This window comes from Gallinula chloropus (assembly GCF_964237585.1).
Source record: "Gallinula chloropus genome assembly, chromosome: 5".
Taxonomy (NCBI): Eukaryota; Metazoa; Chordata; class Aves; order Gruiformes; family Rallidae; genus Gallinula; species Gallinula chloropus.
This window is the reverse complement of record NC_140090.1, coordinates 22,674,426-22,688,476: the sequence shown is the minus strand read 5'-3', so window position 1 is coordinate 22,688,476 and position 14,051 is coordinate 22,674,426. Positions and strand designations below refer to the sequence as shown.

General features: G+C 42.4%; 1 protein-coding gene across 1 annotated transcript in view; it reads right to left on the bottom strand.

Annotated features, from left to right (window-relative positions):
- MAP3K20 (mitogen-activated protein kinase kinase kinase 20) overlaps window positions 1-14,051 on the bottom strand; it is a 65,612-nt gene that overhangs the window by 9,101 nt on the left and 42,460 nt on the right. The window contains exons 9-11 of the mRNA XM_084265800.1: window positions 10,669-10,743; window positions 5,629-5,735; window positions 223-358 (exon numbers count right to left, since the gene is read on the bottom strand). Of these exons, the coding sequence (XP_084121926.1) occupies window positions 223-358; window positions 5,629-5,735; window positions 10,669-10,743 (318 nt within the window). The remainder of the gene's footprint in view (window positions 1-222; window positions 359-5,628; window positions 5,736-10,668; window positions 10,744-14,051) is intronic.

Below are 14,051 nucleotides of genomic sequence, written 5' to 3'. Positions count from 1 at the left end.
ACAATATGAACTATCAGCAATATCAGGTGTCTAATGCATTAGGCAAAAATTTGAAAAATAGTGTATTTTTTTGCAGTGATGTAATAAAATAGACTTTAATTGGCCCAAAGGAACCACTAAAGAAAACAGGGACACTATTTCCTTGGTGTCTTTAGATGTACATAGGCAAAGTTCCAAAAAACATCTGAAGTAAGACAAAAGGTTGAATTACTGTCTACTTACAGGAGTATTGGACTGTTCGGTTAACTTCTGCTCCCACATCCTCAAACGTCGCTCCCGTTCCTTTAGTTCCTGCTCTTTAAAGCTCAGATCACGCTCCAGTTTCTTTAGTCTCTCTAAGGTTGCCTCAATTTCACATCTGCACGGAGACAATTTGTTAGGTCTTGACTTTTCCTGACAGATATAAATTGTTCATAATTCCCCCCTGAATGTTAATTAAATGTGAAAGGCTGAAAAGTACAATACTAACCCAAGCAGTTCATTTAATTACCAAATGCAAAGCTTTTCGGAGCTTTAAGAACAACTGGCAGTGTTTATACTTGAGAATAACCACAGTACCTCCAGTTGAAGAAAAATAACATTTAAAAGAGTAAAAGGCCATATAAGAACAACATTTAAAGAACTTAAATGCCATCTTTTTCCTCAACATCATCAAACATGATCTTATCCTTAAAGAACTTGCAATAAGAACCAGTAACGGGACAGCCCATTTCCCTGGGTTTATAGCTTGGTTATAAATATTATTTGGATTTACAGTCAAAATACACAGAAGCAGCACTGGGATGTTTTTCCCCACATACTTTCCTGTTTCTCTAGGTGAAGATATAAGAGCAAAAATATAAACCATATGAGCCAGCACCGCAAATGGGTACAAAGGTGTGAAAAATAAGAAAGGTGGGAAGCGAAGGCAGTACTTGAAGAAGTTTCAAGACACTGTCTTTATTGGGTTGCATTGCATGTACCTCAATCCTTAACAAAGAGGCTTCATTTGAAATTATTTCTGATGGAAGGTGATTTTTAAACACATGAACTGAGCTGCTCTTGGAAAAGAGCTTAGCAAGTTTTGCACTGCAAATGTCTTCTGTCACTAAGTCAGCCACATTTTTTGCTTGCGGTATAACCAAAGAATAACCTCCAATTTGTGTCAAAGGTTGTATTTGCATTTAGCAAACTGTTTCTGTGGCTGTTTGGGAGACACGACATTGACACTGCCTGCCACCTGTGTCCTGACTATTACTTCAAACTGTTTCCTATTCACATTGTGGAAATAGTCAATCACAGCATTTTGTTTTCCTCCTAGAGACTGAGCTCCTGAGGAGACAGAGATCCTGAAGAGCTTTGAAGATAGGTATTGGGACTTCTGCTCACACTTCCGCAACATTTTCCCTTTGTAGACACACTGCAACAAAATCTGCTCCTTCTGATGTTTTCAAAAACATGATAAAAGGACTAACAGACTTAGAATTTCTATTGGGGGAGAGGGAAGAGAATTATTTCTCCCTGTAAATCTCCTGTTCTAGCATAGAATGATTAAGCTTTTCTCCAGTATCAACCTAAAGGAGTTCAGGTGCATCCAAATAACCTATTTAAGTAAATTAAATAATTTAAATATTAAAATTCTTATAGATTTCATATTTTAGTAAGATATCTCTGTCAGAGGATAATGCTCACAAAGTACAATGAAAGGATTCAGAGCTGGGGTAACTAGCAAACTCTTACTGCCAACTCTACCACTGCACTTAATTCTACTGCAAAAATCAGCCACCTGGGGCAAGGGCATTTATCACACTTAGATCCTGCTGAGTGAGCTGTTCGATGTGGTGGTCAGAACAAATGCCCCTCCCAATTATTATGCTTCAGATTTCAAGCAAAATTCTCTCTAGTATTTAGGCATAGCAAAGGCCAAGGCTGATCTCTGTGCTGGGTAGAAGGTGGTCACACATCCTAACAGAGACAATAAAGGAACAAAACTGGAAGGAGCACTGGAGGGAAGGTCAGAAAGTGGCTCCGCTCCAAACATTCATTTCCGTATCATAAACCCTTGCTGTCTGGTGCAGCATACACTAAGCAATCTACTGTGGGAATCAGAGCAATTTGGGGATAGACACAAGTGCTGTGCTGCTTCGTTTGTCTATCAACAGCACTGCTACTTGTATGCAACTCTATTTTTTTATACGTAAATTAAATTATCTTTCAAATAACATTCTGCACTAGGAAAGTCTTGCTAACAATAGCTTTCTATATGTCAAAAGTCTGTTTTGTGCTGTAATTACCGCTCTTCATTACACAGAAATTTCTCTTATATTATAAGGTCAGTCTGTGAAAACAGTTGCATTCTGAAAAATAATTCCACTGTATAATAAAATTGTGTAATTAAAGAGAAAGCTACTGTACATTGCCCAGTTAATGAGTCTTAGTTCATAAATGAAGCAGCTTGAAACATTATGCATGTCAGAGCATGTGGATTTGTTTGCTTCTGTAGTTCTGCAGACTGAGCTTACTGGCTTTTCAGGAATAATCTCATTTTGTGACACTAAAGAACGTATACTGTATTATTAGAAACTGTAATGATAAACAGTCGCAGATTAACAGTCACAGATGAAAAAAATGACTGGCATTTGTTTATATGTCTTGAATTGCTACTGATACACTAATATAAGTATCACTAATAGACTATTTAAATCATTAGAACAGCCACTCATGGGGAGAGGATGGAAGAAGAAATGCAGTTAGTCTATATGCTAAATGCAGACAAATGTGATCTCTCACTGAATTGGAACGTCATTACTTCAATAGTAATTTTTTCTCCTGTAATAAAAGTGACTTGAGAAAGGGCTCCAAAAAGATCACAGAACATGAACCTAAACATCAGGCAGTCCTGTGCAGCAGTCGTAAGACTGCGCCCCTATTCAATTAGATAATAAAAGTGTGAAGCATAGAATGGTTTGGAAATAAGATACAGAATTTAAGGAAATGACAGAACAGGCAGATTAAAATGTATTATGAATATAAACATTAAGACCAGTATATGTTGCAAATAAGACCATATTAAAGATATGTCAAAGTGTCATTTATCACCTCTGCCAGTTGCACACAGACTCAGTCCACTCTCAGCTTTCACACAAGTCAGCCACAGGTGTTGAAGGCTCTGGGTACTCGCTGTTATGGTTGATTCCTCCCCCACTACAACTCTACAAAAAGAACCTCATCTTGCCTGTTTTTAAGGGGGGAAATAATCCAGATTGTCTGAGCTTTGATTTGCTTTGCTAAGTGCAGCATCCCAGTGAAAGTTCAGTACCTGGATCACTAATTTGGAGGTCCCTAAAAGGAACAAGCATAACCTTCGCTTTCCCAAGCCCATCCTTCTCGAGGGCTCTGACAGACAGGCTTCATTAAAATTCCCTGCTTCTGGGGAACGCATCTCATTCTTTCCCTATTGATGGTTCAACTATCTCTTTGCAAATCACTATGGGAGAAAAAATATTTTTAAAAACAAGTAAAAGCTAAGATTTTTCAACGCAGAAGTTAAAACATGTTAAACTTCTGCACAACTGTTCTGGGAAACAGTCTTAGTCTGTTTTGGTTTATCTTTTGGGATCACTTTATACATACAAGTCTTCTATCTAATTTAACTTGTGCATTTTTGCATACTGAATTTGGCTTCAACGTGCTGCCATTACCAGAATTCAGGTAAGAGCGCGACGCTCTTGCCCAGCTTCTGAGCAAGTCCCATACAACCTGTGCTCCTTTTCCACCTGGTGCTTTCCCCAAGTTACTTATCAGGGTGAGAAGCTTTTCTGCAACTCCAGGGTACTAAAGAACTTGTGGTTTCTGTGTGGCTTTTCATTAACACTTCGTTAGCCATGCCTCATCTGCACAATTTAGGGGCAGCAAAATAAACCTGCAGGAAACACTTGGGCTACTTGGGTCGCGCTGAACGAAATGGATGACCTTAGCAAAAGAAGTTTCCACATGGCAACTGGCACAGCTGTTACTCTGCCACACTGGCCAGGGGTAAGGAGCTCCTTGGTTTTCCTAAAGGAATTTGAGTATTTGCTCATCTCTGAAATAAACATTTTTACTATACTGGGGTGTACAAGAAACCCCTCACGGGGGGATACTCTCCCCAAAACCCACAGTATGACGCCCAGAGCCTGCATAAATAACGGTGACCGAGAATACGTTTCTGCACTTGAAACACCCCGAGCCTCTGCAAACGGCGGTGGGGGGCGAGAGGGCACAGCGACATACTGCAAACGCAGCGCCGCGGGTAACGCCAGCGTCCAGCGTTCGAGAGCTGGCTACGGGCAACAGGGAAGGCGCCGCTCCGGCGGGGGAGCGAGGCGGCGGGGCAGGGAGCGGCCCGACCCCCGGTACCCGGCCCCCGGTACCCGGCCCCGGCCGCAGCGGCCCCCGCGAGGCGCACGTCGGCGCCGTGGCCAGCAGGTGGCGCCCCGGCGCCGCCGGCGGTGCCGGTGCCCAGGGCTGCCGCCGCGCTGCTGAGTCAGGGCAGGAGTAGGAGCGTCCCGGCCCCGGCCCCGATTCCGGCTATTTATACTCCCGCCATGTGACCGGGGGAGCGTCCCACCGCCACCTCACTTTTTCCACTCGCCCGACGGAGAGCGCACGGCTTGGCTTTCCTTGGAAGTCCGCGGAGGAGATGTGGGATGCCGGCTCAGATGCGCCTCGTGGTCGGGTGCTCTGCCCCATGCCCACCCCAGCTCCAGGTGTCCGGGGCTCCTGCGCTGACTGCGGGCAGGGAATCTTTCAGTATCGCTGCGCCCAGCTTACCTGGAGCGGGGCCAGCGCTTCTTAATATAGACTGAGGCATGACGGTCTGGTAAAAGCCTTCTGCCCGTGCGGATCTGGGCTCGATTCTCCTTTCCAAACAGAAGGCTGTACCGCCAAGCTGCGAGCTTTCTAACCCACAACGCAGCTTCGGGGCAGGGGGGAAGCAAGGTGGCCTGAAACTTCCTGCTAAAACCCTGTGTGTAACAAATTCTTCTCAAATCTCATCTCCATTTATAATCACTTGCTAATCAGCAGTGGGTAAAACCATACGCCCGGGCGACGCTGGTGCACTGTGCAAAAATAGGGCTGTCCCGGGCACACGCTGAATGCACCGACACAGACGTCAGTTCAAAGGAGAGAATGCACAAAACGTGGCAGACAGCAAGTGAAGACAAATGGAGCCATGATTCAGAAATGTATTATTACACCCTTTATCCTTTTTTCATTTTTTTTTTACATACAAGCCTATACCTGTACACTTCCTAGGAAGGTTGTGTCATACACACACACCCCTGAGTCGTTCTGCCCTCACACTATTGACTGGAAATGTGCAACTGGTTTTAATATGTGAATCACAAAACCATAAATATCATGATACCTACACCAGTGTTATAATAATGGCAGGGCACAGCTAAGCATATTGGCTCCTAATACAAGTTTCACAACATTCTGGGCATTCCTGAAAAACAACAAGGTAAGTTACATTCTAAAAATACCTCAAGCAAGGATATTTTCTACCAACACATCATTGGAGTCTGATGTCTTTCTGAAGAATATGGACTCACACCATCTCAAAGGAAAACCCTATCACTTCATCTTGGGAGGAAGGAAACTCACCTCCACTCCGCCTTGTTATGCAGGAATGAGTTACACTGGTCTGGAAGGTTGCTGTCATTTGACATAGATTCCAGGATTGAAATGATCTGTTTGAAAGATGGCCTTTTCTGGAGAAAAAAACAGAACAAAACAAAACACAGCATTTACATTCACGCACAACTGTGTAAAATTATTTGCAGGAATTTTTCAATTGAACAACTGCAAGCAACAGAAATTTGGATGCTGCTTTCTGAACACAGCATCCTATAAGAGTACTACAAACTTGTACAGGGGTGGCTTTTGTTCTTCCACTGAAGATAAGGTGGGTTTGGGAATAATCCCATAAACTATTACAGCTCAAGCCTTAGCTTAGCCTCCAATATTGACCAGTAACACTTTTTGGTACTCACTAAGAGCGTTAAACAAAATTAGCAGCACCACCAACAATCAAGATTCTTAAGTCTAAAGTTTTCCTAAGATGGAAAATAGTCCCCAAAAGAGAAGGCTGGATGCATTAGCAACTGGTAATTAGGCAGGACCTTTACAGGTAGCAAACCCAAACTCTTTAATGTGCGAACAAGCTGTTTAGCTGCCCATCAAAAATGGGTTTCTGGGTGCAGTTCCTTTCTGGCACAGAAGGACAGACTTTCCAGATAAACCTCCCACTTAGCTATCTCTCCAGCAGCTGGGGAAGAACTGAAGCTGGAGGCAGCCGAGCTCATGTCAGTGGTGCCTCTGCTCTTCTGCCTTGGCCTCATTTACTGAACTTTCTGTTCCCGGGCTCTCCATCCAGCACCCACTGTGCTCACTAGTCACAGGCAGAACTTAAAACTTCTCTGTATTTTTTACTTTCCCCTTCATCCCAAAAGGAAGCTATGCAGTAGGGTAATAACTGAAAACTGAAAAAGCCACAGTTAAATGTGTTTCTTGAAAGAGCGCTGACTCTGTTAGTCTGTTTGACAGACCCCAGACAAGGCTGAGACAAAAGGTTGAAACAAAATGTAGATACATAATAAGGGGATGATGCACATTCTCTCTCTATCGCGCCTGTAATTATACCATTTCTGCTAAAATTACAGATGCCGCAATTAAAACGTGCATTTTAATTTGGGAGCACAAAAACAATTAGGAACAATGCTGAGGTGTCTCTCTCAGGAAGATCCAAGTGATTTCCACATTATAAAAGAAAGACAATTTCTTTATTTTAAATGTCAAACAGCATGAAAAAGTGTCAAATGCATAACAAAAAAAAGACAAGCTCTCTTCTACTGCAATGCTGCGCTGTTCGGCTGTAACTGGAGGCTTTGTCTGTCATTTTTTGGTCCATCTCCATGATTTCAGGCAAGGGGCAGTTGGATGAGCTATGCAGATTTTCTTTGCTAAGACAGCACGTGCCCCTGCCACCGTGTGCTTACACAGTTTGGCCCTTAGCCCAGCATCCATGGAGTGGCAACCGGGGCGTGCCAAGCAGCATGGCAGCAGGTGCCGATTCGGCAGCACGTCGCTGGCACTTGTTGCTCTAGTCCTGGAGTGGAAGCCCAGCAGAGTCCCCCTGCCAAATGCAGGAGAGGGGTGGAAGAGGGGAAGGCATTCATGCCCCTATGCATGTGATGCTGGTGGACCTGGCACGGCTGAACAGACCCCCTGAACATGCCCTGAGAGAGCACAAACCTCCCCAGTCAGGGACTGTGCCATCCTAGGGGGTACAGAGCACAGGATTCATCCCTGGCACCAAGCGGGACAGACGACTGTGGGGCAGTTTTGGGGAAAGAGAATCTTCCAACAGCCCCTCACATCCTTCTGGTCGCTACAGCTGCATCTCTTGTAACCACCCCAGTGGGTGGGAACTGTTGAGGGCACTCAAGAGCCTCCAAAATACTGCAGAAGCTACTTAATGGGAGTTCAGGGCTCTCCACTAATACACTCAGGTACTGCTGTGGCTAGGGTACACTGTCCAGTGGACCAGCAGGTGCATAATGTGCCTTTACTGAAGTAATTCTATAGGAAGAGATGAAGGGCAAACATCCCCATGCTGCATAATTACAGGATTTTATGACTTGTTTAGGATCCTTACAAAACACTTCAATGACTTTTGCCTGCTCCTCTTTTCCCAGGGGTTTGCTGGGAAGTACAGGGCAGGGCTGACACTAAGCAAACAGACAGCACTACTATCAGGCCTGCCTGGAGTAACTGGAGTGGAGTTAATGACAGAGAATAGGGCATTTGCAAAGGGCCGGTGAAAGCACTGACTGATTTGTTAGGAGCAACAAAACATGTTCATTGGGTCCTATGCTACCAGTAAAGGAGCTGCTCAGTTGCTCAACTAGAGCTGGAACCACCACACAGATAAGCAGTGCTGATCAACTGGTACATCTCTGGCTGTGCAATTGTGCAGCAGCTACCCTGCCAGCTTTGCAGCTGCCAGATCTACAGGTACCAGCTTTCCCTGGAGGCAATGCTGACAGTAAGACACCACCCCACACTGCCATGTGGGGTTCTGTTGGTTTCTTAACCCTAGGCAAGGTTAATTTCAGATTTAATGAATGCCCTCTAAATGTAGGCTGATACCTTAGTTAAAATGGCAAGGAGTGATTGCTGAAACTGGGACCCCAAGCTGAGAAACCTTTTTTTTAAAAACTAGTCTTGGTTTCAGTGGATGACTGCTTAGCACTTTCTAGAAAGGCAGGCATCTCAAGTCATTCCTTGTAAGAGATTCTTAAAATATCAAGGCATGAGTCGCCTTTGAAAATTGTTTCCCTTTATATCTCTGATGTCTCATACAAAAAAAAAATCTTTAAAATATATGCCCCTATGGAAATAATTCTGGCTAATGTTTTCACCATTTCCTTCCACTCAGTATTTCTTACTAAACAGGTCTGCAGAAAACCAGGATATTTAATCCATATGCCTTTCCTTTCTTGCTTCTCTGTTCCCAAGTTTTTGATTTCCAATAAAATATTCAGTAATTTACAAACATCTTTGATGTTAATGTAGGGATAAAATGAAGGAACAGATGAAAGGAGAAAGAATCACTGACCTGTGTTTCAAATGCAAGTATCCCCATTAAACAACTGCATCAATGATAAGCAACCTTGTTTGCATGATTATCCAGTACCCAAGCAAAAGCAGCTCCTTGAGTTTTTAAACTGTGGATTTTACCATATGGAAGTAGTTATTTAAGATACTTAATTACCACAGAGATTTTACTTTAATAATTGCTAACTTAAGCTAATTAGTAATTCACATTTTAGTAAAATGCTCTGAACCCACTAGGGACTGTTTGTTTCAACTAGCACAGTTTAAACGGTATAAAAAATTACCATTACAAGTGGCACGTGAAGCAACGTACTACGGGCATTTTTCTCCACATGTGAAGAAATTCTTAAGTTAACTCTGTCTGTTTGGATGAGGAAGTTAATGCTGTGAGCATTACAGCCCTGCAGCAAATGCACGTTTGCAGGGGTAAGCCTCCTCCAGATACCTCGTGCTTTCTGCGGGCTAAAAGTCTGCACGCTAGCCATTGCTTCTGAGCAGCTGACATCCTCATGCTCACCCCCACTTGACCTTCAGTAACTTCTTCATGCATCGACTATCTGGTTTTCTAAAGCTAATCCTGGCAGAGAGGAAACGTTTCACTGAGCAGTATTTGAGAGGAGTGTGCTCCATCTTTTGGCTCATGCAGGCCACACAGCCTTTTATCAAGGCACTCTGAGAGCCGTACGTAGCGATCCTTTCCCAACACGTGACTGAATAAATCAGTCACATGCCCACACTGTGACCAGAGATTACTCCATTTCAGTCATGCAAACAATGCATTTACAATTGCCTAACAGAAGAGAAGCTGCATGAAAAAAGTAGCGAAGCGCAGACTGTCAGAAAAACCTGTCTAATGTGAGATTCGCTCTTTGCACACATCAGAGATGCCCCTGCTCCCAGGAACCAGCCCAAACCCAGGTCAATTGCTCACTCAACCCAATGGTGGAGCATCCCTCTTTTACAACATGCAGATCCATCCCTCTCCTTGAAAAACAGCAACAGCCTCTGAATACTTCTGTACCTGGCTACAGCAAGCCAGAGAGCGGGCTGACCTATCCTGACCTGCAATTACAGAAAAGAAGCTCCAGTAATTCTTACTCTGCGGCATTTGGTAGTGATGCTGATGCCTGGAAGTAAATATTAAAGATAGGTAGTTACTGCTGGAAAGTGCTCTTTGGTAATTACTGACTGAGAACAGCCTATTTGTAGATTCAAAGACTCAGAGTATTTCTCTCCTCTCCCTTCCATGGGGACGATAAAGAGGGAGATACTAGAGGAACAGCATTTAAATAGGCGTTCTTGTGGAAACCACACACTGATGTTGGATCTCAGGCTTCCAGATCCATTCTGCAGGAAAGCATCTCCTTGCTTACAAAAAAAGAAACTAAGCAGCGAATTCTCCTTTCTGATACTGCTCTTCTGTGGCTGCTCTCCAGAGATAGGTCCTACCTCTACAGCACCTACATGCACCTGTCCTTGCAATTAATCTTGGTTTCTCTGAAGGAGTGGCTGGTGCCTGGACTTGAGAAAAAGTGTAGTAAAGCTAGCATGCACCCAGGCTCTATCCAGCCAGTTTTATGTACAACAGGATGGTAGCACAGTCAATGTAAAGAAAGTAACTCCCAGAATACACAAAACCTTTTACTGAATAGCTACTCTCTTTAAGGTTTAATGGTAGTTTAGAATGTGTTGCTGCTACTGAAAGAAAACAGAAAAGAGCATTTTTTCCCACTTGCTCCAGAATGGCTACATTCTTGGCATCTCACCCTATTTTCAGACACTGTCTTGAGTAGTCAGGTAAGTTAATAGCATAACAATGTTTGACTAAAAGGGAGAGACATTTATGTGTAAATATGCAAACACATTAAAAAAACTCCACAGTCTCAGCTATCTTTGTGAAGAAATGTATCTACTAGCATGTAGCAATGGTGTTATGTGGGATTGTCTCCCCGCCCCCCACTCCAACCACTCACACACCTAGCAAAACAGGGTGGGAGTGCAGAAATCAAACACAAATTAAATTACCTTTGAATCAGCATCCCAACATTGTTGCATTAGTTCTGCGAAACTTCTGGGACAACTGCTTGGAATGGTTAATCTCTAAAGGAGAGAGAAGGTACCAGTTATTTCCCTTTAAGCTGCTACTAATAGATTTCCTATAAAAGCAGTACAATTAAAAAAAAGTAAAACACTTCTTTCTTTTCAACACAATATAAAAAACTGCAGATAGACATATTAAAAAGAAATATCAAAATTACTAACCCTAGCAAGATGTAAAAAATTATTTAATAGAGCTATAAAGGAGAAATGGAACAAATGCACAAATGGACTTGGCTTAAGAAAGCTCGGAGACAGGGAAGCAAAAATGAGGCAAACAGCTAAAGCAGAATAGTTTGTGGAGGTTACTGCAGGGTATTCTAAGATGCTTGTCAAGATAGGTATAATGTACAGCCTGCCTTTACTCCTTTCTCCTACAGAGATGAGCCAGTTGTAGAACACTAGGATCACTTTTGATATAACAAATGGATGAAATATAGATTATATTAAGTGAGTTAAAGAGTTAAGTGAAGCTCTACATGACACAAGAGATGTTTCATGAGCCTGTGGTCAGCAGGATTAATGAGGACATGCAGATCTCAGACAGCACTCAGAGAGCACAGTGAACTCGTATAAATATTTCCTCATGACTAAAGACAAGGAGTTGCTGCTTATAGCCAGGACCACTGACTACAGAGAACTAGTTTGAAGCTTATTTGTTTTCCTTTGCTAAGAATTTTAAACCCTGAAAAGATTCCCTCAGTCAGTCACAGACGACATTTAGTTTAAAGACCCTGCCTCCACATTGGAAAGCTTAGAAGCAAATCCATTTTCATATACACATACCCAGATACCAAAGCGTCTCAGCTGAGATTAAATGTGCATCCCCAAAACATTACACATATAAGGAGATCCCTGTATTCTCATTAAGGCAGTTAACTGACTTCAGATGTTTCATACTAAATTAAAAAAATATGTAGATAAAAATACAATTCCTCAGTGAAATGGGTCCAAATATAGAAGGGGTCAAGCTAGAAAAAAGGGTTCCCTCTCCCGTAGCTGGTAAGAACCATGTATTACAGTCCCATTCAGGCCAATGTGCCAAGAATACCCTTTCATCTGTCCTACTTTTGGCATTTCAGAAACAAAACAGAGCAAGTTGTGTCAAATTGTACCATTGTGTTACTGCAACGTGACCTGCAAAGCTTGACAAACCACTGCAGCCAAAATAAGAGTTTACAAGTTCTGCTGCACAAGCATTTGAACACCACAAAAACTGGAAACAGGAGATACAGAGCCAGGGCAGGAATATAATTATTAAAATAATGCAATACCTCAAGGTGCAAAGCTTTCTGTGCAAGAAATACACAGAAATTTGTACAATGCATAAACAAATTGTACTGGTGCTTGATCTCCGGTTGAGTCATTAGCCTAAAAATACACTGACTAGTCTAGCTACAGTATTTGTCGGTAACCCTCACTGCTCCAGGAGGTTGGAAAATCAGCTGCAATCACCATTTATATGTGTCTCACTTATGCAGAATGTTATCTGTCATGTATTATAGAGGTAGAAGGTTCCAAAAGTGTCGTATTATAGTAAGGATTACATTTCTTAGTGGTAATTTATTATGAGATCACACTTAGCGTAATCTGAACTCCCATGGTTTTCTTTTCTGGATGCAAAAAAAATATATATTGAAACTCTACCAGAATAAAAATAACACTGTGAAATTATGCAGAGAGTTGAAAAAGACCAATATGGAATCATTAAAATCCACTTCATTTGTTGGGCTCGGGCTTTGCAAAGGGGGATTTCTCACCCTATGCGATTACGCTTTGGCCTCAGTCCCACAGAGTTTAACAAGTGACTTGCAGTGCAAAAAATGAAGGACTGGCTCAATGGTAATTCAACTGTGTTGTGAACTGGAACCACACCACCCCACTGATGTCAACAGACCGAACTGAAAGCAGACCCTGACCCTCACACTTGCTTTGGGACATAGAAACTATAATGAAAAGCAGCACAAGCTGACTTTTACAAGGCTTTTGCTGGGCATGTGCCCCAAGTCGTGGCCAGGAAAAATAAAAAATATGTAAGCTAGTGTTAATGCCCTCAAAGTTCCCTGGCACCCTTCCAAAGAAGATGGTAGCAACTGGCTAATGGTACCTGGAAGACAAACAGCTGGCTCTGAACATGCCATCCCTTAGGTTTCTTCAGCCATGAGTAAAACAGTAAAATAGCCTTCACACATTTTGTTCATACTGAATTTTACACAGTTCCTTGCTTTGCAAAACTGTAGCAAAATGTGTATTGTACTTTCAGCATATGACTATATCTCTTTACAACATTCCCAATGCCACTCTGAACCCACTCTGTAAAACCACACATGGTAGGCATAGGAAAGAAATACTGTTGATGGAAGGTTTCATGGTTCCCCCTCCAAACTTGCGTACAGGGCTTTTCCTAACCTAGGAGAAAGAGTCTCATTGTCCCTCCTGCTCTGATAAATGCTGTAGAAGACCACAGTCTTAATCTTCACACCGTTAGTGTAGCATTTTCAACTAATTGGGATACCACAGTATCATTCACTGGAATTAATACAATCCTTAAATAGAAGAAAAAAAAAAAAGAGAGGGGAAAAAAACACCAACAAAAAATATTAAACTAAGAGGAGGAAACCTAACTCCTCTGTTTAACTCTGAAGCATTTTGAGAAACAGTTTATGTAGAATAATAGGAATCTGTATTGTACAGCTACTGCCTCGCCATTGTAATGTTTCCCAAGCTTCCGCTGTGTCTAGATAGAGGAGGTTTCATCTTTGTGGAGGATTTCCATGCTTGTCTGTGTGTGGTACAGTCACAACTTTAAATGTTTTTTAAATGTAGTTACTGTCTTTGATATCAAGGGACTATGTGTTCAGATATACGCTCACATGTCCAACTAGCTGAAAGCCTCAATTTGTGAGCAGAAGAAAAGCGAGGCTGGGGACACTGTACAAACGGTGTTTACACCACTGAAGTGCTTTTGAAATGGAAAGACTCTGCATGAGGAGGCTTGCAGCTATGCCACAGCCTTGCCGATACCAGTGAGGAGCTCATCTTCAATGTAGTGTTGAACGTAGGTGGCAAAACTGTAATTTCTCTCTTTTTTTAAAACTATTTTTTCTTCTTTTATTTTTGAAATTTTCATCTAAGCGGCAGTTTCTTGTACTATAGTGACTCCTGCTGGGAGAGTTAAGTTGAAGTAGCTGAAGGTCTCTTACAGATATATCAACTCCCGGCCAGTAAAAAGATGTCCTAAACGCAGGAGATGGAGTTAAACTGTTCCCCTACCTTGGACGCAATGGCTTCTTTCATCACTAAGAACAAAC